This window comes from Platalea leucorodia (genome assembly GCF_965183815.1).
Source record: "Platalea leucorodia genome assembly, chromosome: 9".
Lineage (NCBI taxonomy): Eukaryota > Metazoa > Chordata > Aves > Pelecaniformes > Threskiornithidae > Platalea > Platalea leucorodia.
Genome location: NC_138831.1, coordinates 31,554,521 through 31,581,450, shown reverse-complemented (window position 1 = coordinate 31,581,450; position 26,930 = coordinate 31,554,521). Strand labels below are relative to the sequence as shown.

Here is a 26,930-nt window from a genome sequence, read left to right as displayed (position 1 = left end):
ACAAGACAGGATGCACTTGTTTATATATTTTAAAAGTGGAACCTGGATGTAAATTTGTCAGGACAGTCTGTGTTAGACTTTTCTTAATGTTGCTGCTGTTGTGGGTTGTTTAACTTGCTTTTGGTTGCTCTGTAGCAATAACAGTTAGATTATGTTCATAATTCTGTAACAGTGCCCAGTTGTGCTCCGTGAGGAATGTTACTGCCTTTGCTTTGCCATTATTTATGGAACTAACAACATCTTGCCATGTTTTATTTGACTTATCTTGATTGATTACAAAAATGTTACCTTCTATCTTCCTGTTTGCATCAGTGAGATGTAGTGTCTGCTGTTCACTTCCTAAAAAGTCTAATAGTCAAAGGAAAAAAAAAAAAATCTTCTTAGTGATTGCTAATAAAAGAAAAAGCCATTTTGCTAATAAATTGCTTGTGATCATTTAATGTGCTACTTGATTGTTTTTTTCCAATGTAGGTTTGAGGTTGTCGGTTATGGGTGTTCAACCTGTGTTGGAAACACTGCCCCCTTGCCAGAAGCCATCAGGAATGCAATAAAGCAGGTAACACTCTAAGGCTTGTTGAATACAGAAATATAGTTGTCGCCCAGTTAAGCGATCAAGAAATACAGTAATCCATGCAAAACGTACTTTATTGTTGGTTTGGACTTTGCATGACGTTTTTGCACATCTGCATGTCAGAGGGAGACCATGGTAATTCATTGCTATGTAAAATAAACATAATAAATAGTATTTGTAGCATACAGATATAAATTACAAGGTAAATACATAGAATCAGTTGGTGACCGGTCACGAGTGGTGTTCCCCAGGGCTCAGTGTTGGGGCCGGTCCTGTTCAACATCTTCACTGATGATCTGGATGCGGGGATTGAGTGCACCCTCAGGAAGTTTGCAGATGACACCAAGTTGGGTGGAAGTGTCGATCTGCTGGAGGGCAGGAAGGCCCTGCAGAGGGACCTGGACAGGCTGGATCGTTGGGCCAGGGCCAACTATGAGATTCAACAAGGCTCAGTGCCGGGTCCTGCACTTGGGTCACAACAACCCCATGCAATGCTACAGGCTGGGGGAGGAGTGGCTGGAGAGCTGCCTGGCGGAAAAGGACCTGGGGGTGTTGGTTGACAGCCTCCTGAACATGAGCCAGCAGTGTGCCCAGGTGGCCAAGAGGGCCAATGGCATCCTGGCTTGTTTCAGAAATAGTGTGGCCAGCAGGACCAGGGAGGTGATAGTGCCCCTGTACTCAGCACTGGTGAGGCCGCACCTCGAGTACTGTGTTCAGTTTTGGGCCCCTCACTCCAAGAAGGACATTGAGGTGCCGGAGCGTGTCCAAAGAAGGGCAATGAAGTTGGTGAAGGGTCTAGAGCACAAGTCTTATGAGGAGCGGCTGAGGGAGCTGGGGTTGTTTAGCCTGGAGAAGAGGAGGCTGAGGGGAGACCTTATTGCTCTCTACAACTACCTGAAAGGAGGCTGTAGCGAGGTGGGGGTCGGTCTCTTCTCCCTAGTAACAAGTGATAGGACGGGAGGAAATGGCCTCAAGCTGCGCCAGGGGAAGTTTAGGTTGGATATTAAGAAAAACTTCTTCACCGAAAGGGTAGTCAAGCATTGGAACAGGCTGCCCAGGGAAGTGGTTGAGTCTCCATCCCTGGAGGTATTTAAAAGATGGGTAGACGTGGTGCTTAGGGACATGGTTTAGTGGTGGACTTGGCAGTGTTAGGTTAATGGTTGGACTTAATGATCTTAAGGGTCTTTTCCAACCTTAACGATTCTATGATCTAATCTTATGGAGTATGCAATGTGTCAATTTTGTGTCATAAATGAAGAGGAGGGTTTTAAAGAGCTATGTGCATGAGTGATTTTTAACCAGCAGTGTCTGAACAGCTGCAGCATTTTTCTCCTGTGAAGCAGAAGAAAAATACAAGAAATAAAAGGCAGGAGAGGGGTTGACTGAAGTGATGAGAATACATTAGAGGGTCGAGAGTAAAAAGGAGGAGAAGGAGGAAGGGTAGCAGGAGAGAACAAAATGCCTTTAAATTGAAGTGTTAGAATAAATATTTGAAGTGAAATGCTAGAAGCACATCTGACTTAGTCCATAAAAAGTACCACGAAGTCCTAGAAAAACATATATGGGTCTGCCTTTCAGGGTGATGTAATTGCCTGTGGAGTGTTGTCTGGAACAAAGAACTTTGAAGGACGTCTCTGTGACTGTGTCCGTGCCAACTACCTTGCTTCTCCACCGCTAGTAGTTGCTTATGCTATTGCAGGCACTGTTAGAATAGACTTTGAAACTGAGCCTTTGGGTAAGTATTTCCTTACGTCTTCTATTTCCGCATCTAATGTGTACGTAGAAGAGGTTTCTTCACATGCATTTCAGCATACAAAACCAGTATGCTTGAAGAGAAAGAAGCCGTATTTGGTGTTGCTCATAGCTCAAGCAAAGCATCCACTTAACTGAGAAAATTCTTTGCATATCTGGTACCATCTCTGAAGACCTGAATATATTTATATTGGAATATAAATATGTATATAAAGTCTAATATTTTATTCTTCAAAATTACTCTTCTGTTTAAAATTTTACTCAGGCACTGGCTTTAATGGCAAAAGTATTTACTTACGAGATATTTGGCCCACCCGAAGAGAGCTTCACACAGTGGAGGAGGAGTGTGTGATATCATCCATGTTTAAGGAATTGAAAGAAAAAATGGAGGTAAGAACGGTCTTTTGTTCTACATAACTTAAAGATTGCATTTCATTGTAGCTTTATAGTATCTTCCAGTTGAATGATTGGTTTGTCAGTTATTTCCATTACTGTAAAGGAGGACTTAACTGAGATGGATGCTTGTATTAACAAGTGATTCTTAAGTAATATCCAATAAGGTAACTTGTAGTATATAATAGAAATTTAAAAGAAAATCACCAGTAAGTCATTGGTTTCAGAATGTAAACAGATTGTAAACCAATGTCTCCGTTCTTTTTGGTTCACTTTCTTTTTCTGTAGAAAGGAAACAAACGATGGAATTTACTGGAGGCGCCTGAGTCAACTTTATTTCCCTGGGATTTAAAATCTACTTATATCAGATGTCCTTCCTTTTTTGATAAACTCGTAAGTACGTTAGATCTATCCACCGGATTATATGCACTACATTTAAGTAAAGGAATAGCTATTCCAGTAAAGCTTTGATGTTTAAGTAACAAAGTTGATTATCACTAATATTTCTCAGTCTTTTAAATACTCTTTGTATCTCTGGAACGAGTGGCGCCTGTACATCAGTCTGCCTTCATATATTGCAGATATGTTTTATGTCTCTAAGGATCTTGGAAGAAAAATGTGTTTTTTATTCTTTTGTTGTTGTTGTTCCCCGTCCCTTCCCTTTTAGGCCAAAGAACCGGTTTCACCACAACCGATTGAAAATGCCCATGTCTTGCTCTACTTGGGAGATTCTGTAACTACAGATCACATATCCCCTGCTGGAAGCATTGCAAGGAGCAGTGCTGCTGCTAAGTATCTGACCAGCAAAGGGTAAGGACTTTTCATACTGAGCAGCTCTAACTGTATCAGAGGACTGCTTCATGTGCCAAATAATGGCACAGCACTGCGGCTTTCCTTTAGAAATGCCTGTCTGCATAAAGTGGAGGTTCTGCATGGATAAGCAGAATAGTAACTGTTATTGGTGTTTGTAAGTAATCACCTGTCTTGCAATCCCAGTGAGCACCTTGCTTGCAGTCTCTGTCTGAGGTTACAACAAACAGCCGAGACATACTCTTAACAAACTCATTCTCATAGCTGTCCTTACAGGGATGTCTGCTGCCAAATGCATGCCAAAGCAAAAATAATTCACTAATTTACAAATCAGGTGACTGATCTTCTGTTAATGTTAGTTAACAGGTTAGTTGGAGTTTAGCTGCTGTTACTAACTAACCTCAGTTAGAGGTTAGTTGCTGTTACTGTCATTGGCCTCAAGAACAGTCAGACAGATCCACAGAACAGATCAGAAGCTCTAGAAACAATATAGTTTAAAAAAATGAAGCCTGCTTTTATAAATGTATGTGATTGGTGCTCTAACTTACCTCTGCATCAGGGAGCATCCTGCAGTGGTAGTGGGTGCCTTTCGCCTCTGATGAAATTCTGAAAAGATGCAGAACACAATGCAGTGCTGAGCTATTCAGTGTCACACCTCTGCTGAGTATTTTGGAAATTATATTGTTGTGTTATATTGCAAAGGTGTATTATTATCAGTACAGCATCAGTGAAGCATGACAAAATCATAGCCTGTGGTGTGGACTCTTCTTTCTAACTATTGCATTCAGTCTGAGTGAGTAGTATTACAAAAAGGAAAGAATTAATAGGCCTTTAATCCCAGGATGGTTCTTTGATTTACAAGTAAAGCTCTTTTTGGTACACCGCTTGTTAATAAATATGCTGGCAGAGGTAAGAGGAGATTAGTAAACAGGTTTGTTTCCTAGAACAGTCTCCCCCTAACTCTTCTGTAAGTACCATACTGCTCATAGCACTCTATAATGAAGTCACAGAAAATGAATTTAAAATCACAGCTTTCCTCATGAATAATCTAGTAATGATTTACACATTTTGTTCATGATTTATAACAATTATATTTGTTGGATGAATAGTTCTTTACATCTTGCACTGAAAACTTAGAGATGCTGCAATAATTATTATAAAAAACATAATATTGTTCTAAACCAGATGATCTTTAACTGATTTCCTTTTAAATATTCTTTTTATTCTAGACTCACACCTCGTGAATTCAACTCTTACGGAGCTCGAAGAGGTAATGATGCTGTGATGACAAGAGGTACCTTTGCAAATATCAAGCTTCTGAATAAGTTCATAGGAAAACCAGCTCCTAAAACAATTCACTTCCCATCAGGACAAACGGTAAAAATATATTTGTTTGCATATATTTGTCTGAAATTGTGATGCGGATTTAGAACTCACTCAAACTATTTCACTTTGTTATTCCACAGCTAGATGTGTTTGAAGCAGCGGAGTTATACCAGAAAGAAGGCACCCCTGTAATTATTCTAGCAGGAAAGAAGTATGGACTGGGCAGCTCAAGAGACTGGGCTGCAAAAGGGCCTTTTTTACTGGTACTGCTGGTTTGTTTGGTTTTGGGGTGTGTTTTTGTTTTTTCTGGAAATACCTAAAAAACATGGTTTAGTTTTAGGCATGAATGTGATTAGAAACTATCCTCAATCTTGAATATAATACCACATTTTGTTTTTAAAGACTTCTCGATAGTCTTTTTGCTAGAATCTTCATAGAAGAGAATCACTAAGGATAGATCTGAATTTTCTAATAATGTAACTTACTATCTTAGAGTCCAGACTGTGAGATGAATTAGACATCTATCTGGTGCTGACCTCTGGTCTCTGTGAAGTATTAAGTGTCTCGCTACTGGAGACTAATTTCCACTGATATTCAGAATATATTCTGAGTCAGCCATTTGTTCATGTGGAGCAATAGAAGCAACTACATTTGGTCCGGGATTTTCTGCCTGCTAACTACAGCATGGTCACTGTCTGTTATAAAACTCCATTTCATACCCTGTGGGCCGACTCTGGCTTACTTGCTTTCATCTAGCTGTGAAGCTGTAAAGCTAAAAGATGCTGCCTGCTTACTGACAGGACTCATACAAAGCGCTCTCTTTACTCTTCAGTTCAAATAGCAAGATTTTGCACGTAGTATGTATGTGAAGCTTACTTTTGCATTTCTCTCTAACTGACTACTATACTGAAATAGAAAATCACTTGTATTTTTTGCAGGGTGTTAGAGCTGTCCTAGCTGAAAGCTATGAGAAGGTTCATAAAAGTCAGTTGATTGGAATTGGCATAGCTCCACTTCAGTTTCTTCCTGGGGAAAATCCAAGTACTTTGGGTCTCACTGGCAGAGAGCAATTTTCTATATTGTTTCCTCCAGAGCTGTCGCCCGGAATGACTTTGGATATTAAGGTATCTTTGCAATATCTTTTTAATTTCTCTGTTGAATGTGCTGATGACTGAAAGCACAGAAATAAAAGTTTTCTGCTTTCAGTCATCAGAATTAAAAAAAACCAAACCTTAATTCTCTTTGAAAGTAAGCTTATAGTCTCACCTGAAGTTTGTCATGGCTGTTGAAATTTCCCAAAGTATATATATACACATGGTCTTTCTACACAACTTTTTATGCAACCTGAAATTCTTGATTTTTCTTTTGGGCATTGTTTCCCCCCTCATGGGCACTGTATTAGGGTAGAATTGAGTCTCGTTGCTCATTCGGGCTCTTAAAGGCAAGGGTGCGACAATTTGAGAGAGGCTTCAGCTCTCCGTTCTGTGTAAAGGAACCGTATGCCCGTAATAACACGCTTTATGCCATCTTAGAGAAATGGCTTTTTCTCTGTTATTAATAGGTACATAGCGTGCTCCAGCTGGATCTAAACCGTGCAGTAAAATAAGCCTTCATTCTGTTCCCAGCAGTGTCTGGGATCTGCAGTGGCAGATAAGTGGGTTGAATTTGCTTGTGTTCAACAACACTTGGGGCTAGAATGTTAACTGAGAATAAGCAAGGGGAAGCGAAAGCAAAACTCTTAATTGGTCTCTCTTTCTTACTTTTGTTTTGAAGACAAGCACTGGAAAAGTATTCAGCGTGATTGCCTTGTTTGAAAACGATATGGAGATAACTTTATACAAATATGGTGGAAGTCTAAACTTTGTGGCTCGAAGATTCTTATAGTAGCTACTGACTATATGGGTACCTTGCATAACTGGTAATTCTGAAAATGCCTTGTGTGAACCCAGGAATCTGTACTGTGGAACTGCAAACAGTCCTAGTGTGCTCAAAGTTACTTCGTCCATGGATGTAAAAGATTGTGAATCATTGTAACTGCAACGAGATCCTTCCTGATTTTAAATAATATTCTAATGGTGCTATTAAACATTGCTAAAATCAACATGTGTATTGTGGCAGAAAGCTGTAAGTATGGAGGGGATGTTTTATCAGACCATTTTGTAAATAAACTATGCGAAATCTGAAACTGATTGTGCTGAAGATTATTATGTAAGAAGATTTTCTGCAGTTGTTTCCACTCAGTTTTTGCACCTGTAAATCTGTGTACTGCTGTTTGATGGTTTAAGGGTAGCAGATGGTATGGAATGTTAAAGGCCAAACAATTTTTTTTTTTTTTTTTTTTTTTGCATCCAGAGCTTAAAACAGATATTCAGTTTTGAATTTCTTGCTCTTTAGGTTATGGGCTGAACAAGAAGCAGTCCACATGAGGCCCATGGTATCCTGTATGACAGATCATGGCTTTCTTACCTTTATTATGGGATTATATTTCATCTGGATCCAGATTTAAAACTGCTCATGCTATGAAATATTGTGTGCTTAGAAGTACAGAGGACAGCTCTGCATTTAAAAAAAATGCTCTCAATTATTTTGTTCGTGCAGGTTAAGTGTAGCAGCCCAGCTTTTTGGTGAGCTGCAGTGTCCTTCAGTTGAAGTTTGCCATATCTACTTCAAAGGATGCAGTTTGTCATTTATGACATCGGTTTTTACTGTCTTGTCTGTGATATCATTAGAAAAAGTACCTCCCCTTAGTATTTTAACCTTTAAAATTCAACAAAGCATTTATTAGGATTGTTTAAATTCCTATGCTTTAAATATGACCTATGTCTGATAAGTTATAGTTACTTGTCAAATGTTAAATAGCCGAGGTAGCCAATACTGCCTTTTAATGCTTTCTAATATGCTGTTAGTTTACAGCTCTTCCAAACATGCATCAGATTCCCCTGCTGAAGATCCCAGAAGACAGAACAAATCTGGCTCTTACACCATTGCAACTCCTATAAATTTAATTTTCAGCACATCAACAGTAAAAACCCTGTTCTGTATTTAATATTAACAGAAGATATGCAGTTTCTGCGAAAGTGCTCGTTTTACCACTTAACTAAGCATTGATAGCTTCTAATCTGTGCAAGTGAGTCTTCAGCTTCAAGATGTTATTTCTGTGCTCCTGTATCTTGAAAAGCTTTATAATACTGCTTACAGTTTACGTAGAAATTAATTTCTTTTGGAGAGCAACACTGCAATAACTTGCCTATAAATTGTCAAGATTTTCTTTAAGATTTTCTTTGCTCTTGATAAACATTGTCATAAATATCAAAACTTTCAAGAGGACTATATTAGCTTTACTACATGTGCTTTCAATTTATAACCAGACACTAAGCTAGTTGACATGCAAACTAACAGATGCACCATTCAAATATTTAAATAGTAAGTTTCTGACATTCCATTTAAAAAACAACAAAAAAAAGAACAAAAAAAAAAACCCAAAAAACAACATAAAAAAACCCTGGCATAATTATATCATTAAAATATATTAATTTTTGACAGTTCAAATGCCAAATTAATTTGAATTCACTTACATAACTTTGATATACCTTTTTGATTTTTTTATTGGACAAAGTTCCCTAAAGTTTGAAATTCTGTATAATCTGTTTTTACATTTCACTAGTTTTGCTGTGGTTTTCTTTTAGTCAAGATAAAAACCATTCTGGTGACTCCTACCACTGATATGGGTGATAAATCCATGCATTTTTGAATACTATATTCAACTGAATGCTGAATGAGTTTGTTCTGTGGTAAACTTTTGCTAATTTTATCCAGAGTTACTGAGCAGATCTTATTTCTTGTACAACAGTGTCTAATGCAATTTTTTTTCCCAGCTCAAAGGTATATTCTTGATTTAGTTCAAAAGAATGCATGTTTATGATTGGGGAGCAAATAGGAATTTAGTGCTGGCACATAATGATGCCTCCTGCAGACGATAGAAACACAACTACAAGCCTATTTAAAACTCGTGTAACTGCTAATGCTTGAATGGAACACAGCCTCCCACCCTCCCTAGTGCAGTAACACGCTCGTTGCTTCAGAAGGAGCCAGTGATCCAAGCCATGCCAAGGTAAACCAGTACTGTGAAGTGCAATGTCAAGGGATGGGACTTACCCGCAAGTTGTCACCAATAAAGCTTGTCATCTCTTAAGAGACGTGATGGGTTTCATTACCATAGCAACCACTTTAATTCTGCTGCACTCCTATGTCTTAAAATCAGTGAAAGACAGCTTTGGGGCTGTGCCGTGGCACAGTTGCTGTTCAACTTTAGGCTCCTGCTATTGTTGCTGCGGTGGGCCCAGCCCTAAATCTGCCGAAGCCAGCAGCATCTTTGTGAGCTGTGCAGACTGACTCCTACCCTTAAGATCCGAACGCCTGAAGCGTAGTGGGCGCTGCGAGGAGCAGCGCTGCTTATGTACCCATCCCCTGCTGCTCACGTGGTAGCGAACTGCCGGTGAAGGTAACACTTGCCTGATTATCCACGGCAGCGTGCCTGTCCCCTCTCCCTCGTGCAGCAGTGAACGTTGTAAAGCCCAGTTCAAGAACCCAGTGGCAAAGGGAAGACGTTTAGCTTTGGACACACTGCTAGGATCCGATGAGCTTTAGATGGGTGAGAGTGACTTCTGCTTTCTGGCAGTGGTGGGATACGGTACAGTCAGAGGCCTGCTGTGATCACACACACAAAACGTCGTTCAATTAGCCCTCTTTCTAGTATCTTAAAGCATAGGAGGAAATGTACCTTTTTGAAGAAGTGACTTGGTGTGTTAGATGTCTTTAACCTAGAATTCTCTCCAGTTTGATTCAGGGGAAGTCTGTTCCGATTTTTCTGAATGTTCTCTCTCCTAGTGCCCCTCTTCCTCCCTCCCCCTCCCAAACTACGAAGCTTTGGGGTAGTGTTGATGTTTATACATTTTACACCTAAGTATAAGGACAAGAAACTATGTATATTAATCATATTTAAGCAACTGCAAATCAATGTCTGCTGTTTAAAGCCAACAGAACAGTGTAAGTTTTAAGTTCAGCAAGTATTGTATAGATATATCTTAAGTTCAATTGATGACAATTGTGCATAAAATGTTACTGATGCTGTAAATTATTTTTAATAAAGAAAATTGTATCACAGTTTTTGTATGTTACTGTTTATTTTGAATAGGTAGTATGGAATAGACTTAAAATGGTACTGTAAGTATGCATGAAAGGGAGGGGTGAATAAGGAAAAGGGTATAATTATGCGTGGTTTGTTTTCTCCTTAGGAGTGTCTCACATGTGGGCTTCCAAAGCGTGTTTAGTTGGTGTAGAAAGAGGTTTTCTGCGTTAGCTGAGCTCCAGCTATTAGTCTGGATATTGTAACTATATCAAATGCTTTTTGAAGAACCTATTTTTTTTTTCTTCAGGAAAAAGTCTAATTTAGAATCTAGATCAAATCTTGCATTAAAGCAAGCTGTTGACCAAGCTTATAGTTACGGCACATAGAGCTCACAGCTATGACAAGATCTGCAAAAGTGCTTTGGGGGTGTCCGACACTGACCCACCTCTGACGACTGACTTTCAGAAGAGGCATTAGACTTGTATCCAACACAGAGATACTAAATTATTCAAGTATTTTCTTTCTTACAGATAATGATAAGAGAAGTGCAACCTTAGTCCTGTGTGTTGCCTCACAACAGAGGCAATACTGGGCAGGCAGGAGAAGCACAGAAGTCTGTAGGTCTTACCTCTTGGCGCTACTGTCTGGAAACTAAGGCAAGACTAATGAGGTACAGATCTGCAAAATGCATTGTAACTTTGCAGAGAGAATGAGTATATTCTGATTTTTCTGTAAGCTGCTATGTATCTTAAAGTCATAAGCATAGCAAGAATGCTTTCCTGCTACATAGTGAGCTAAACCTTCAGTCAGCCTCAGAAATTGGCAGAGGGAACTCTAAATGTTTTCTGGAGCTCTTTTATTCTTGAAAAAACTTACTTGTGTGATTTCTGGGGGGCTGGCAGGGGGGAGAGTGAAGTAGGTAAAAATATTTATTACTTGGTCAATCCCTTTGTTTAGTAACATCTGTTCTGGAATTGGGGGGAAAAAATCCAAGGAACTTCTATTTGTTTCTTGGGGAAATAGTTTCCCTTTTCTAGATTCCATATTGGATTAAAATAATGTTTTCAATTTGATGTCCTTAGTGTTACAGATGACACTGAAATATCGGGACAGAGGATTCTTGATAACTGGTTTCCTTAAAACAAAGATTCTTTTTTTTTTTTTAACTTCAGTTAGCCTTTCCTAAATCCTTTTTTCCTCAGATTCCTAATTCCATCATAGTGGGACCTCAACTATTGCAAAAGACTACTTTTTTTTTTTTTTTTTTTTTTTAAATCAGGAATTTCAGAAGAGATTTATATATTTATCTTGAAAATTAGTATGTGGGAGGGGGCTGAGGTTTGTAATTATTTTAATCAAGTCTAAAATTCTCCAGGCACGGACAAGTGTTCCCAGTCTGAACTCTGGTACAGTCTAAAGGAAGTCCTGAGAAAGATGCCTCAGGTTTGTTAATAGGCAAACGCTCTTCGGTCAGAACAGTTGACAGAGTTTTTGATCTGGCGTGCTGATAAAAGGATTTAAACAAAATACTCAAATGTAAATCTCTGTTTCTACTGATAGCAGTGGGAGCACTTTTTTTTAAAGTGTTTTCCCTTTCTGCCTCCCATGCTGTCTGGAAACAAACACCAGTAAAGCGGCGCATTGCTTAGGACGCAGCCCCCAGGCGAGCGGGGGGGCCCTTCCCAGGGGCCCGGGCCGGCCGCCAGCCAGCGCTCACCGGGCCGCGCCGCCCCCGTCCCCGCAGGGAGGCCTCCGGCCCCGCCGCCCGCGGGAGGGGAGGGCCGGAGCAGGCCCGGGACCCGCCGGGGAGGCTCCTGCGTAGGTGCCGGGGGCGGCGGGTGCCGCGGGGCGCGGGCAGCCGCTCGGAGGGCTGGGCGCCGGGAGCCGGGCGCTGGCGGCGCCGGCAGCCGGGGACAAAGGCGGGCCCGGCCCGCTCTCCCGCCGGGGACCCGCGCCCGGCACCGTGCGGTGCTTCGGCCGAGAAGGGCGCTGGCGGGCGGGGCCCCGCAGCCGGGCGCCCCCCGGGCCGGCGAGGGGCGGGCGCCGCTGCCCCCGGGTCCAAGGGTTGCTGCGCGCTGCAGGGGGAGGCCGGGGCTCGGCGCGGCGCTGCCAGCGGCCGGGACCCGGGGCGGGCGAGAGACGGAGCCAGCGCCTGTAGGTTGGTTCTGCGTTTCCCAACGCGGGAGTGCTGCAGGCCGTGGCCGGGCAGAACGCTTATGTCTGCTTTAACATTAAGGTCTACTAAAGTATTTCTTGTCTTTTGCAGACGTGAATTCAGAACTTCCCGGGCAGGGATTCAGCAACTCTGTTCCTTAGGAAATCATTCCTCGTTAGCAACGTACCAGGTTAGGCTGCTACTGGAAATCAGCGAGTACGAATACTCCTCGTTACTAAGCTTTTCATGTCTGCTTGTTCTGAACAGATTGAGTGCTTCTCTCTAGAAGTCTTTCTGAGGGGGGGGCTACCAACTACGTAGCTGAGAAGAAACCATAATGTAAGAAACCTGGACTGGCTTAGTAGGTTTTCTTTGCTCATTTAATAAATGCAGGCGACTCCTCTCCAGCATCCGAATGCATTTTGATGCAGTAATTACTGCTTCTGATGTCAGAATACAGATAAGATCATGCAGCTTCTCTTTTTCTCCTAGAGACACGATGTCTTCTGGAAATGACTCTCAGCCCCAGACATTCACCAAACCAGCACTTGGTGAAAAAGAAGCGACTGAATTGGTTGACAGGGTGTTTGGACTAAAGGTGTCTTGGCTCAGGCCACTCCCCAGCTATGATGATCAGAACTTCCACGTGCGTGTCTCAAGAAACAAAGGCGCGGCTGAAGGTGCTGATGAGTATGTCCTCAAAATCACCAATTCGGAAGACAGCCGGGAGCCTGACCTCATTGAAGCGCAGACCCAGGCCATGATGTTTCTCAGCGCTGAAGGCTTTCCTTCAGCTACTCCTTACCTTACAAAAGATGGTAACATAATGTCCCTGGAGTCAGGAGGTGAGCAATTACAAGCACCTTTACTGCCCTACTGTCACCCTTAGCTTGGCAGTAGCTTGCTATATGGCATGCCACGTATATACTAAAGTAAAACTCTAGGCTTATTTTTAAACATGAGGGGATATCTATCAGGTGACCTGTATGTCCAGCCATAGTAGTCCAAAGTTAAAATACCAGAAGCAAAGCAAGTCCAAGAGAGTAATAATTAACTATGAAAACACTTAGGAAATAACTTCAGTATAATGAATTGGAGAAAACATTGATCTGACCTGTCCATGCACAAGAAAAGGGAAAAAAAGCCCCATTGACTAAATGATGTTACAAATTATTTGCCCACAGGATGGTGTAAAATACAGTTCTAGCGCATCTGTGATGCCAGAACAAATGGCTTTAATAGCACTTGGAAGAAAAAGTGTGTTGACGTTTTGCTTTTATTTTCACTGTAACTTCCATACAAAAGCTGGGATTCCGGAGACCTCCTGTTGTGCTCCAAAACGGTGTAAGTGGGTGTCTGCGGGCACTGGAGGAAGCCTGCTGTGTGCAGTCAGTTCCAAGCACAAGGACTAGAAGTCCAGCATAGATTGCAAGCGTGTTAAGGTTTGCACATCGTACAACATTCTGGTAAATCGCATCTTTGAATGAAATCTGTTTTATCAGCTACATCTGATTCTAGTGACTTCTACACTGGGATAAACCTTTTTTGCCTCTTGCATTACCTAATACTGACTAGCATATATTGAAGCGACTGACTGCATCTCTCTCTGCTTGCTAGGTACTGGACCTGGAAACAAAAAGTACATGGTCAGACTGCTGACTTACCTGCCAGGTACGCCTGTAGCAAAAATTGCTACAAACGCTCAGCTTTTCTATGAGATCGGTAAGCTAGCTGCCAGTTTGGATAAAGCTCTCTCAGAGGTGAGTTTTCATTGCTCCAGCCTCATGGACTTCTTTCTCAAATAATTTCTCCTCTGTATTTCTTCTTGTTCTTGCTGTCTGCTTTCCTGATCTGCAAAATTCAAGTTGGTGAATGCAGATGTCAGTTTAACTCATCCTTCAGGTGCCAGTCTCCAAGCTGGCTGTTACTAAAGCATTTCCCTAAGTAGCGTGACCGGTTGGTGCTTATGACATGGTATTGGCGATCCTTTTGCAATGAGTTTTTGTACCGTGAACAGGGAGATAAGGATTTCTTTTTACTTCTGCAAAACTCACCTGTTTGGTGTTTGAAGCCTGGCACATAAGGAGAGTGAACCCTAGGCTGCCCAAATTAGAAGCATGTAAAGCTTGTTTTAAAGCATTTTTGTGTAGTGCATATCAGGCACAGCTGGCTGATCTATTCTTCTGAATTCCCTTTGACTTGCTCTCTTTCTCCTGGTCATTAGAACTGTGACCATTTAACATTGGTAGCAGTTGGTTCCTTCTCTACAATGCCAGCTGTGCCAATGAAGAGAGATTTGTGACACTTCTCTCAGTTGCACCGCTTCAAGTCAAATAATCTTAATGCAAAATAAGTTCTTTCTTTACTCTGTAATTATACAGGATAATAAAGCTGATAAATCAGCCAGTAATTAAGTTTGATACATAAAAGAACTCTTGCATTATTTATTGCCTTTCATTAACCTTGCCTTCTCATGTTCTGGCTACTGGCTTCAGACAATTATGAAATGTGAATTGCCAGCTTTACTAACCACATTCTGAAATTACAAGAGCATTTTTCAATTGGGAAAGATAATTTACTGTTGCCTTCTAACACTGTGGTCACGCTCCTATAACGCGATTAAAACAATTTATATAGACCAGCTAGTCTCAAGATATGCCTGTGACTCGTTCTGCCAAGGAGGGAAGAGTTGATGAGAAAGCAAATTTTGATGGAAAAAGCTCTTTATGCCCTTAACGTATGGATTATCATCTACCAAGGTTTGTCATTTAAAAGAAAGAAAATTACAATCATTACTGTCAAAACTTCAAAGTATCATTGACACTAAAAATAATACCTAAAGTATTAACTTTTCTGATGACAGACCAGAAAATATAGCCTGTCTTTTCTACCCAGTTAATTTACTTTGTCAACTTGATAGCAAAGCAATGCGCTATGCTCTGTTTTGTGCACAAAATAGTATTCCACCACTTTCTCTGTTGGTGTCTCCTTTTGCTTGGATGTGCCTCACATCCTCTAAATGGAAATCAGTTAAGTTTATTATTTATAAGTAAAGTGACTGTCTATGGCTTTACAGGAACAAGGGCTCATGCCTTTTTATTACCCTTCACACACCTGGTAACCCATTTATAGCTTGCTGGAATATCTGATTTGTGCAGAGTGCAGTGGTTGCTTACCAGATGACATTCTTCCTACCAATGTGGTGCTTTATACAGCATTAGGGATCCTGTATTGTGATTTTTGGTTTAGGCTTGATCTTGTCCCTGACTTTTTCATACACAGTTCCAGTTTTGACTATCATTTAGCTATCTTTAAGAGCCTTAATTACAAGCATGGGTTTCTTTTTAAGAGGAAGCCAGCTACGCTAGTGGGAAGGGTTTTTTTATTTGCCCTATGCTCAGATAGAATCTGGCCCACAAGCCACCTTAATAAGCATTAGAGGATTCAAGGATAAGAGTGGTATGCAGCGGGAGAGGTGCTTTTCCTCCCTGAATGTCACTTTCCAAGCCACCTTTTTCATTTGCTAGTGAGAGAGAGGTTAGGGACCTTGTTGTGTAAAATATTTAGGGTACCTGGATGTACAAAGGCAAATTTTCATAAGAATAAAGCTCTGTCCAGTATCTCCAGAAAGCACTTCTGTCCTCAGGATTTTTCATGTACCGGCTGATCCTAAGGCTCGTTCCCAGAAGCTGCCACCTTTAAACGCAGAGTGTGCCTGTTCCCAGCACGCTGGCAGGTTTTGTGTCTCTTCTGCTGTGACAGCTTTCTGTAGCACCAGCTGTGCAATCCAGCCTCTGCCAGCATGGGATTCTGGCCTTGGCAAGGCCTCAAAGTCGCTACATAATGGCACATTACAGAAAGTCAATATCAATTTTAAATTTATTTAAGTGGTGAATGACTTAAGATAATCTTTGTACCTAAAGAATGAGGGAAAAAACATTCGGGTTGTGTGTAGATATTAAGGTGCTTGCCTTAATCATTCTTCAGGTTATTCTTTTACTTGTTGATATAAAGCAATAGTCAAAGTCATGGTGCTTTTCAGTGAGTCTCATTAGAAACCTGTTAAAAGTTAACAGGGGCTTTGAATCAAGCCCTTTAATCATAAACCCAGGATTTTTTACTTATGGCCTATTTTATCTCGTGCTTTTTCCAAAGAAATTCCATCATCCATCAGTAAAAAGTCTGCATCGAGGTCAGTTCATTTGGAACCTGGCAAACGTTCCTCTTCTAGATCGGTACATTTATGCCTTGGGCCAGAACAAATATCGTGAAGTGGTGGAACAAGTTATTGAGCAGTTTAAAGGGAAAATAATACCCAAGCTAAGCAGTTTTCGAGCCTGTGAGTATTTTATTCTCATTGTAATTATGTTGAACCGAGACACTGAAATTTCTTACAGGAGTTTGGGTCTGTGGAGAAGGCAAAAAAAAAAGCAAAACAGTAAGTCTCCTTTATCCCTAGCTAGACATCTGCAAATATTGTGCTGAAAGAACACAGCACAGAATAAGCCAGGAGGAATGCACTGTCCAGAGTCAGGTTTGGTTCCTGATTTTTCTGATGAGTTTGTTTCCAGTTAAGGTGATGATTTTCACATGGAGTACACTACTTCCTTTCATAAAGGCCCAAATAACTATTTAATAATATTTTTGGAATTCAACTCACGTTGATGGTAATTTGACAATTTGATAATTTGAAAAACTACTATTCTGTGTTTGGAAAACACGTGGCATATCACAGGTAGTACCAGACCAGAATAAGATCTCGTAAGGCTCCCTTTATCAATTGCTGTCTGGTCACAGGTCAGTGGAATGGAGGTTCCTAGGAGGCAGTGGAGCTGTGAAAGGCAACACTTGATGCTGAGGGGGACTAGTATGGTTTTGTCGTTGAGTGTTAGTTTGAGCCTCTATGCATCTCTTCAAAGCTGTTTTGCTGAGAAATGGGGAAAAAAAGTTAGATTCTGCTGTTCAGTAATTATTAAATACTGTTTATGTTTCTTCTGTGTTTAGGTATCAATCATGGAGATCTTAATGACCACAACATTCTAGTAGAATCCAGTTCTGCTTCCCTGGAGAATCCTCAGTACAGAGTGTCCGGCATCCTGGATTTTTGCGACATGAGTTACGGGTATTATGTGTTTGAAGTTGCAATAGCTATCATGTACATGATGATTGAGAGCCCAGATCCTCTGAGCGTTGGAGGGCATGTTCTGGCAGGGTTTGAAAGTGTCCTGCCACTCACAGAGGAGGAGAAAGGTGCCCTCTTTCTCCTGGTGAGCGGGAGGTTTTCTCAGTCCCTTGTCATAGCAGCCCACACAGCTCTGCAGTACCCAGAGAATAAGGAATACCTCATGATCACAGCCAAAACCGGATGGAAACACTTAATGAAAATGTTTGAGGTGGGCCAAGAAGCCGTAGAGAAGACATGGTTTGAGACTGCCAAAGCGTACAGGAACCACGCACCTGCCGAGTAGATGGATGGCTGCTGAGGTACTTGCAGGCTGACACCTGGCTCTGTGGCAATAAAGGCAGCGCTGCCTGGGCTGGAGCGCGTCCACCGCCGTGTGTGCGCCGGCAGGGGCGGGGCACCACCCGGGCCGGGGGTCGGGCTCTCCCCCGTGGGGCGCTGGTCACTGCCCTCGCCTCAGCGGGGCCGGCCGCCCCTCCTCACAGCGCCAAGGGGGCGGGGCGGGGCGGGGCGGGGCGGGGGAGGGCTGGGCCGGCCCCTGCGCCGCGCGGGCGGCAGCTACGGCGGCCGCGCGGGGGAGCCGTCAGTGCGGGGCGGCCGGGCCCGGCCCCAGCGCCGCCCGGGCAGCCGGTGCGGCGGCCGCGCGGAGAACCGTTAGGGCGGCGCGGGGCGGCCCCAGCGGCGCGCGGGCAGCCGTCACGGCGGCGGGAGCAGCTGCGCGCGCTGACCCTCCGGGCGGGAGCGCCAGCCCCGCCCGGCGGCGGTAGGGGGAAGGGCGGCCCGGCCCCGCCCTAGTCCGGCAGGCGGCACCGCGCAGGCGCGGCGGCCATTTCCGACGCAGCGGTGAAGGTTTGGGCGCGGCCGTAGCGCCCGGTTCTTCCCCGCCGGCCGGGACTCGCTCGCCCTCTCCGGCCTGCCGTCAGTGAGTGCGGGAGGGCGGGCGGGCTGGGGCGAGCGGGGCGCCCGGTGCGGGCCGCGGGGGGCGGCGGCGAGGCCCTCGCCTTCCGCCGCGGCGAGGATGACTCTGCAGTGCGGCCGCGGCGGGGGCGCTGGGCCGGGCGCGGCTGCAGCGCCCTCTGGGGCTCGGGGCGGGCGGCGGGTGCCGGTTAACGCGCCTTGTGGTGTCTTGCAGGCCCGCTTCCCTCCCGCCCGCGGCGCGTCCCCGGCACGATGGTGAGTGGCAGCTGCGGGCCGGGCCCGCCTCTCCCGGGGCTTTGCTGCGCCGCGGGTCGCGTCGAGTCGCGGGCGGGTCGGCTGCAGCGTGTGGCGCGGCGACGGGCGGTCACGCTGCAGGGCGGCCGTGGTCAGCCCCTGCGGGGCCGGGGGCGTGGGCACGGCTGGGGCCGGGGGCCAGGCCCGCGTGTGTCATGGTGGCGGCGTTACTGACGTGCCGTGGTGCCACACCGAGGTCGCTAAGCGGCTGGTATTTTTATGTGCGGCTCGGAGCATCGCTAATTTTAGAATGTTGCTTTCTGACAAGAGAACGATGATATTTAACAAGCTATTGCTTTTTACAGTCTCGAAGATATGACTCCAGAACTACCATCTTTTCTCCAGAAGGTATTTTTTAACCCCACACTTTCAAGTAAACTCTGACTGTTCTATCCAGCTTCTCAAAACTAAATAACAAACTACTTGTACAAAGGTTGGCTGTTTATAGCATGTTTCCATCCATATACGAGTTGCAAAAACCATATATAGCTGCTAGAAGTAGCGCCCAATTCTGTAAGGAGACCAAGGGTCCGAAGTGAAGACACCCAAATTTGTTCTAATTCAATCAATAATGAGACTGTGCCTCATTAGTGAGCAATACCACCTGCCACATTTTTGAAATTACTTGAGCAATTCTTCACCATTCATCTTTTGTTTGAGTATGGATGGATTTTGTTACTGTTCCCCCCTCCCCCCAAGAACACATAATACCCTGCTGGTACAATCACACCTCTCCTTGTTATTCTTACACATGCCGAAACAAGTACGTACAAGCCATGCTTTCTTATTTCTTAGTTGGGATGTACTCAAAGTATAGTATCAAATAATTTTCTGTGATTATTGAAAGTCTATTTTGGCTCATTCTACTGCAGCAGAGAGTTATGTGGATTTTTTTTTTTTTCTTTTGTAAAAGAGGGTTTTTTCCACACTGGCAATGCCCTGTATTACCTTATCAGATTGGTGGATTTTCCTTCTCTGACTCCTTCCTCCTTTTCAACCAATTAATTTACTATCAACTGGTAATAGACTGAAGTACTAAGAGTAGGTTGTACAATGAGCGTCTGTCAGATTCTTGCAAATTTAAGTCACCTTGCGTACTTGGTCTTGTTCAGTGTTACTTTTTTGATGTTACTACAATTTAAATCCTTTCCTAGGTCGCTTGTACCAGGTTGAATATGCAATGGAAGCAATTGGACATGCAGGTACTTGCTTGGGAATTCTAGCAAATGATGGTGTTTTGCTAGCAGCAGAGAGACGCAACATTCACAAGCTTCTCGATGAAGTGTTTTTCTCGGAGAAAATATACAAACTTAACGAGTAAGTTGAAATAATGATCAGATGTCCAGTGATGTTATCAGTAACAAAACACTACTGTTATTCAGACATTTTAGAACTGAACCTCATTTTATTTTATTTGAACTGTTAGTATTCTTTATGTTCAGCATTTTAAACGGGTATGACTATTTTGTCATTGTTTGCTTCAGTAGTTCTCCTTCTGAAGTAGAAGCATCACTTGTTTTTTTAATCTCTAGGAGAATTTTCTAGGTGGAATAGCCTCTTTGTTGGTACTTCCCCATACAAGGTAATGTTATTGCAGCACTTCAGAAAATTAGGATATCTCAGTTTTACGAAATACCATTTGGGGGGGCAGAATATAGAATGCACACAAAAATCACTGTGCTATTTCAGCTCAGCATCTTCTTCTAAGTCTTTGTTCTTCTTTAATGATTCAAAGAGAACAAGACAATTAGGTAAAACATGCCTTAGGTTTCTTTGCCACAATTGTAGCAGAAGAGATCTCTCTCCCTATTATGACTTCCTTTTTAGCTCTCTGGAAGTTAAATTTGTGGTGTCAGAGCAAAGAGCGTTACGGATTATGCTCTCTTGCCTATAAGGGAGGTAGTGCTTCATCATTGCCAGAAGGTGCACACGAAACACAAATAGTTTTCATCCTGTTAGCTTCCCATTCTTGAAAGCAGCTAGAACCGTAGGAGGTACTGGCTTTTCAAGGAGGCTGTGTAACTGCACTGGAGTAGTCCCCTAGGCCAGCCCTTCCATCTTCTGAAAAAGTCTTAAGTTCACTTGGAAAAAATAACCTGGATTATTTTTCTTGAATCCTTTTTGTGTAGTGAAGGCTTTGCAGCAATATCAGATTGGACAAAAGAGATCTTAAATTAGAGCTAACGAAACAATCAAGGGCGTGAAGCGCTTGTTTTTCGTGTGATCAAATCCAGATCGCTAAGTTTCAGTTACACAAATGCAGTGTGTCAGCCAGCAACTTCCACTGAAGGCCTGTCACATCTGTATGGCTCCTTCAATATTCTGGTGTCAGGTGGCCTCCTGATAGGCACTGCTATGTACCTAATGGCTCTTGGGAAGATACCTGGGACTGAATCATCTTTGGCATGATCCTCTTCTCAGAGCTATACATGTAACTAACCCGTTTACTTCTTGCTGTCCACCTCTGCTCTTACAAAATGGTTACATAATAATTTTGATGTACCCTAAAGGCAGGCGCTGATGAACCTGTTTTATGTGGCAGCTACATAGTTTTGATCAGAACAGCCCAACAGTAGGTGTTCTGCTTGAACCGCTCTGTGAAGATGTGACTATTTGTTGGAGACTGATAGGAATTCAGTTAATTTGTATGCTTGTATTGCAGGGATATGGCTTGCAGTGTTGCAGGAATAACTTCGGATGCCAATGTCCTAACAAATGAACTGAGACTGATTGCGCAGAGGTAGGTCTGCTGATAGTTAACATGGTTTTACTTGCCTGTGCTGTCAGATTCAGTTCTGTTCATGTATTAAATCAACATGAACGTGCATTTAGTAGAGCAGAAGTAGATTGCTTGAAATAAAACAGCTAGATCAAAGAGGCTCTAACGTAAGAACTTCTTTCATGTTAAATGTGGTACAGGATACTGTCAGCAAAACAAGTTTTGAAAACTGGGGTTTTTTTTTTTCTCTTTTGTATTAGGTATTTGTTACAATATCAAGAGCCAATTCCTTGTGAACAACTGGTAACAGCCCTGTGTGATATCAAGCAGGCTTATACACAGTTTGGAGGTAATGAAGTGCGATGAACCGTTGTGCTTTTACATGTCTAAAGAATGATTCTGTTACATAATTTGAAGCATCCAAGTCTCTGGACAGTTCTACTAAATTCTTCTGTAACAAGTTATATCGGAAAAACAATAGCCAAATTTGAGAGGAATGGGTAGTCATGGTTACTGTTTTGCTACTGAAGGTGCTACTTTCTAGTGATTGAGAAAATGGTGGCCGAGATTCCGGCCCATTGCATAGAATGCTTTGAGTGCTCTTGGATTTAGTGAATGCCTTCAGAAGACCAGCAGAGAATTGTTTGATATGTAACCTTTCAGCATTTTGGGCCCATCCAGCATAATGGCACAATGACTCACAAATAAGGCTATATGTAGGGGTATCAATATTGTACCGTTAAAAAGTACTATTTCTGTGGATCAAGCAACATGTTAGAAAATGATGTTTTAAGTAGTGTTCCTTAGTACATGAACTGATGATTATGGTATTTTACATATATGTAGTGTAAAAGAATGGTCCTTTTATGTACCTGGCTTTTGACACTGTTAAGTTATATGCTTTAACAGCTAGGCTACATTAGGTTTTGATGTAAAATCCCGAGATGATAAATTACAATTTGTGGAGACAGAAATGAGATGCTCTTAGGGTTAAACCAAATAAACCTCTGCTGCCCCCCCACCCCATGACTTGGAAAGAAATGCTGGTGTGCTTATCTCAAGCAACAGAAGTACAGAACGGTCTGTTAAATCCCAGTTCACAGGAATAGATTTGAAAAAGGAAATCAAAGAAAATAATTGTCACTCATGACCAATCTTGTTACTAAATTTAGATTGCTAATAGCCTTCTTTTCAACAGGAAAACGTCCTTTTGGTGTTTCGTTACTGTATATTGGCTGGGATAAGCATTATGGATTTCAGCTGTATCAAAGTGATCCTAGTGGAAATTATGGAGGGTGGAAAGCTACGTGCATTGGGAATAATAGTGCTGTAAGTTCTGGTTTTTTTTCTTAAAAAGTCAAGTAAAAAAAAAAAGTGTAAATTGCACTGTACTAATTAAACTGAGTTGTTGATTACTAGTGCAGAGCAGAAATGGGTAACTGTAGAAACACTGCTGTTACTCACGTATGGATATTATCTGGGAAAAAGCAACTGTTTGATTGATTGCCCAAAGACACCATTTTCATTTCTGTGAAATTTATAGGCAGCTGTGTCAATGCTAAAGCAAGACTACAAAGAAGGAGAAATGACCTTAAAGACTGCACTCGCATTAGCCATTAAGGTTCTAAACAAAACCATGGATGTTAGCAAACTCTCTGCAGAGAAAGGTAAGCAGTTCACTAATACGGGATAACACCCTTTGCTTAAAAAAAGAAAACGTAGTGAATGTATGTACACTAGATGTGGTTTATTGGATTTTTAGTTGTCATGTGAAAAATGTTTTTAGAAGATGCAGCAGCTCTCAGCCTTAACCTTTCTAAGAGGCATGCGGTAGCTTAGTTGAGGACGATCCACCTTGGTCAGCTCCAGGGGCTGGACCACAGTTCAGGGATCGTAGGCCGCATTGGTGCAGCCACAGAAATGGCTACGTGTCTGGTAGAAGAATCGCTGGAGAGGTATTAATGCGCTTGTACACGCTGCTGCAGAAGAGGACTGCTGCTGCCTGGCTTGCCCGTCAGGCTTCTTTGTAGAGGCAGGACAAGAGCCTTCTGCTTCATTGTCAGTTGTAACCACAAATCTTACCCTTCTGATGATTGCTCTGTCTGAAGGACAAAATGTAACGCCGCTGTCTGTTCCATGTGTTTCAGTTGAAATTGCAACACTGACAAGAGAGAACGGAAAGACAGTAATAAGGGTTCTGAAGCAAAAGGAGGTGGAACAGTTGATAAAACAACATGAGGAGGAGGAAGCAAAAGCTGAACGTGAAAAGAAGGAAAAAGAACAAAAAGAGAAGGATAAATAGAATATGAAATCAAGTGTTCTGTAGATAATATAGGACCTGCTTCAGTAAAAGATAATCTCAATTTCTGTTTCGTAAAAGCCTACAAATATGCCATGGAGGACCCAGAATTACTTTTGATGAACCAGGTCCTTAATAATAATTCAGATAATTAGTTTACTGCTCCTTACATTGACCAATAATTGCTTTAATTCTTGAACACTCTCTTTCTTTCATCTTCTATTTTTTATTATGGAATAAAATTTAAGAAGAATAGTGATGGGTGTCTTTATTTCCTCAGTAATGCCTGGATATGCACAATCTTGAGGGATTTAATCGCTTTAAACCATTAAAACAAGGTATATGCTAGTTGGTAAAGAACAAACATGGTGTTAGAATTGTTAGAATTTTGTGTGTACGTGTGGGTTTTCCTTTTAAAGTAGTGAAAAAGGGCTCCTGAGTTTGAAAAATTATTTCACAAATACAGAATTAAAGTGTGCTGGCATGCCAAGTTTTAATTTTGGCCTATTTTATAACGGGCTATGTCAAACTGATGTCCTTGCAAGCAGTAGTGTTTTAAACATGCCCTGTAGCAAATGTGTTCAGTTTATCATAGCCTTTCATGAGTGCATGTGTTTTCTAAAAAATTAATCATATAACACTAGCTATATTCACACAAACTAGAAAGACATTTTACAAAGGCCACATGAAAATGTTAAACTATCTTGTCAAAATGCAAATAGGTAAATAAAATAGTGCATGATTTTAGGCCATGTTGACTATTTTACATTTTATCCTCAAAGGGAACTGAAATGTTTTATATTCTTTATTTTAGTGTTGCTGATACTTGCCCAGAGAATTCGTTTCCCTTCTCTGACAGACAACGGTCTAGAAAACTAACCAGTTAACCATTTGAAAAATCACAATATTTGTGCATGAATTAGAAATGACAATAATTTTTGTTCATATTGTCCCTATACTGGATGCAAAATAATATGATTTTCAGATTAACAAAAATCTCTTCTAGTTCTGAAAAAAAAAAGATCTGGAGTTAATAGAGGAGATGGAAACAAGTTACTGAAAATTATTTTGCACCTTTTCAGTTATCAAAAGCAAAGTGAAAAGCTTACCTGAGTGACGTGCTTAAATGAGAGGCTTTACCTGCTGAATTTCAAACTGACGGTGATCCAGCCCCTTTGTGCCAACCCTGGATTGTGTCTACTTTGTAGCGTTTTGGGGTTGTTTTGGGTTTTGTTTTTGTTTTGTTTTTTTTTTTTTTCAAACACCCCAAAGGATAGCTGGTGGTTACAGGATTTAATATGATCATTTAAAGAAATGGAGTGAATCCACACAGTGTGTTATTATTTTTATGTATCCCAGACATTTTTGACTGATAAAATGTGCTTTGTCAACATAGCCAGAAATTACCATTAGTCTCAACAAAACCCATTTTTGAGCTCATTGCTGTACAATTCACTGTTGAGAACAGAGGAGGGAATCTGACTTGAGGTGTCTGTGCTGCAGCTTGCGTAGATGTACTGCGCTCACTTTGGAAACCCCTGTACCTCTGAGAGGAGCGTGGGGTGGCATGGGTTCTGTGCAGGCTGCAGGACCTGCTTGTTAATTTTCTAAGTCTCAGTGCAGGCTGATTGCTTTAGTCTTTTGTACTGAACTTAGGCGGTACTTTGTTAGTATTAAAATTTTATAGCTAATAATAGTTATCCTGAGTTTTATTTGCACCTTGTGCAACAGTAGATCTTCCAAATAATAACATAAGAATGATATTTCGTGTAACAAGTCCTGAATGGTTGGAGACAACATGCAATAGGTAAGATTTAATCTCCGTTATAAAGGGTTGTATAAAATACCTCAAGCTCCATTTTTATGTTGACAAGTCAGTGCTCAATCTTCTTATTTTTTGATACCATGAATGCAATATATCAGCATCTTTTGCAGATTTCTACATCACTGATGATGGTTATACAAGTAGTTGGAATATGCCCTAAAAGCAGCAATGCCAAAATGGAGTTTTTTCAACTTCTCAAAGATCACTTGAAACAAAACGCAATAGACTCCAGCAATGCTTTCTGTCTTCTAGGAAACCATCAAGAGCATCTGAGTCTGGTTTCATAAATGTATATAAATCACACAAGGCAATTTGTTTAGTGTACTAGTATAGAAGTAGTATTAGATAACTTAGGATGTATATTTATTAAAATATTTTTTCTTAAATGCTTCTGTTTCTAACGAAGAGGGGATAACAAATATATTTGCATCTTTGTTTAAAGAATTGCCAACAGCATTTCTTTGCCAAACACTGCATCATTTGCTAGTAAAGGAGAACTTTTTTAGATACTGTAATAATCAAAAGTTGGAATGATTTAAATAATTTTCTGATCTGTACTCCATTATGTATTGAAGCATTGTGATAAGTTGTGTAGTTATGCTACATTTTAAAAGATCTATTTATTTAAAGGTTTTGTTTACGCAAAGTAAAAGCATTGTCAAATAGTTTATGAGTATAATCTCTGAACAGTAATTACCAATTTAATTTAAAACCCACCATCTCTTCTGAGTGCCATTAATAGCTGATTGTGAGATGAGCCTCAGTACTGCCTTGGAATAGGCAAGTAACTCCAGCTGGCGCTCACATCCAAGATGTACAGTAAAGTTCTGCTTAACTACATTTAATTTCTGATTCTTTTCTGCATTTGAACCTAGGACAGCAAGCAGATGCTGGATATCTTTTATTGACTAGAATCCTCCCGGGACATCCTTACACTAATGCAAGTTCCTTACCTGTTTTTCCTGGAAATAGAGCAGCGTTTGACTGCGTAGGCCTGTTGTGTTGATTCTGGCTTTGTGTGTTTTAAAAAAAAAAAAAATCACCACTATCTGTGCCTTTTCTGGGAGTGGTTTGGGGATAAGTCGTAAGAACAGAAAAATGATTTTGGCGATACATTTGAGTTGTCTTTGCTAATCAAAATGATCTTCCTGTTCTTTGTATGTTTTTTTTGGTGTACGTAGTGTTTACGTAGAGTTTACAGTGTATTACATAAGTATTTGAAATATTTAGCTATTGCTGTGGATTAAATGTTATTTTAACACCAGAACTTCATGTGGTGCTGTGGAAGGTGACAGATTTTTCAAATTAGGTAAAAGTATTTACTTGAAACTGTTTGCATAATATGACGTTAGTAAACTTAAAGACTGGATAGTTTATATCTCACTTGAGTGCATGATAGAACTTGTTAGGGCAAGTATTCACAAATAGATTGCCCTAATAAATTGTAATGTGTTTTGTTATTCTAAGTAGTTTAAGAGATAATGAAACTACTGCTTCTCCAGTAATACCTGTGCTGTCTCTTGCATCTGTCAGTGTTTAAAAAAGGAGTTAGCTTGTT

At 41.6% G+C, this 26,930-nt stretch overlaps 3 protein-coding genes across 5 annotated transcripts in view; all 3 read left to right on the top strand.

The window, feature by feature from the left end:
* Window positions 1–10,001, top strand: part of IREB2 (iron responsive element binding protein 2) — a 28,023-nt gene extending 18,022 nt beyond the window's left edge. For 2 of the 3 annotated variants that reach the window (XM_082321565.1, XM_082321566.1), the window contains 9 exons: window positions 472–556; window positions 2,150–2,306; window positions 2,589–2,713; window positions 3,005–3,109; window positions 3,384–3,526; window positions 4,756–4,903; window positions 4,993–5,115; window positions 5,791–5,976; window positions 6,626–10,001. In XM_082321565.1, coding sequence (XP_082177691.1) covers window positions 472–556; window positions 2,150–2,306; window positions 2,589–2,713; window positions 3,005–3,109; window positions 3,384–3,526; window positions 4,756–4,903; window positions 4,993–5,115; window positions 5,791–5,976; window positions 6,626–6,736 — 1,183 coding nt within the window. In that variant the 3' untranslated portion in view covers window positions 6,737–10,001. The remainder of the gene's footprint in view (window positions 1–471; window positions 557–2,149; window positions 2,307–2,588; window positions 2,714–3,004; window positions 3,110–3,383; window positions 3,527–4,755; window positions 4,904–4,992; window positions 5,116–5,790; window positions 5,977–6,625) is intronic. The other variant, XR_014229178.1, reaches the window with a different exon arrangement.
* A 2,246-nt stretch (window positions 10,002–12,247) lies between these two features.
* HYKK (hydroxylysine kinase) lies at window positions 12,248–17,651 on the top strand. Its single transcript, XM_082321349.1, has 5 exons — window positions 12,248–12,325; window positions 12,628–12,980; window positions 13,753–13,895; window positions 16,291–16,474; window positions 17,140–17,651. Exons 2-5 carry the CDS (start codon window positions 12,635–12,637, stop codon window positions 17,601–17,603), a joined length of 1,137 nt encoding a protein of 378 aa, XP_082177475.1. The 5' UTR covers window positions 12,248–12,325; window positions 12,628–12,634; the 3' UTR covers window positions 17,604–17,651.
* A 291-nt stretch (window positions 17,652–17,942) lies between these two features.
* Window positions 17,943–26,930, top strand: PSMA4 (proteasome 20S subunit alpha 4). The gene is made up of 9 exons (XM_082322126.1): window positions 17,943–18,239; window positions 18,450–18,490; window positions 18,835–18,877; window positions 19,684–19,846; window positions 21,192–21,269; window positions 21,509–21,597; window positions 22,447–22,577; window positions 22,792–22,915; window positions 23,396–26,930. The coding sequence occupies exons 2-9, from the start codon at window positions 18,488–18,490 to the stop codon at window positions 23,548–23,550; spliced, it is 786 nt and encodes a 261-aa protein (XP_082178252.1). The 5' UTR covers window positions 17,943–18,239; window positions 18,450–18,487; the 3' UTR covers window positions 23,551–26,930.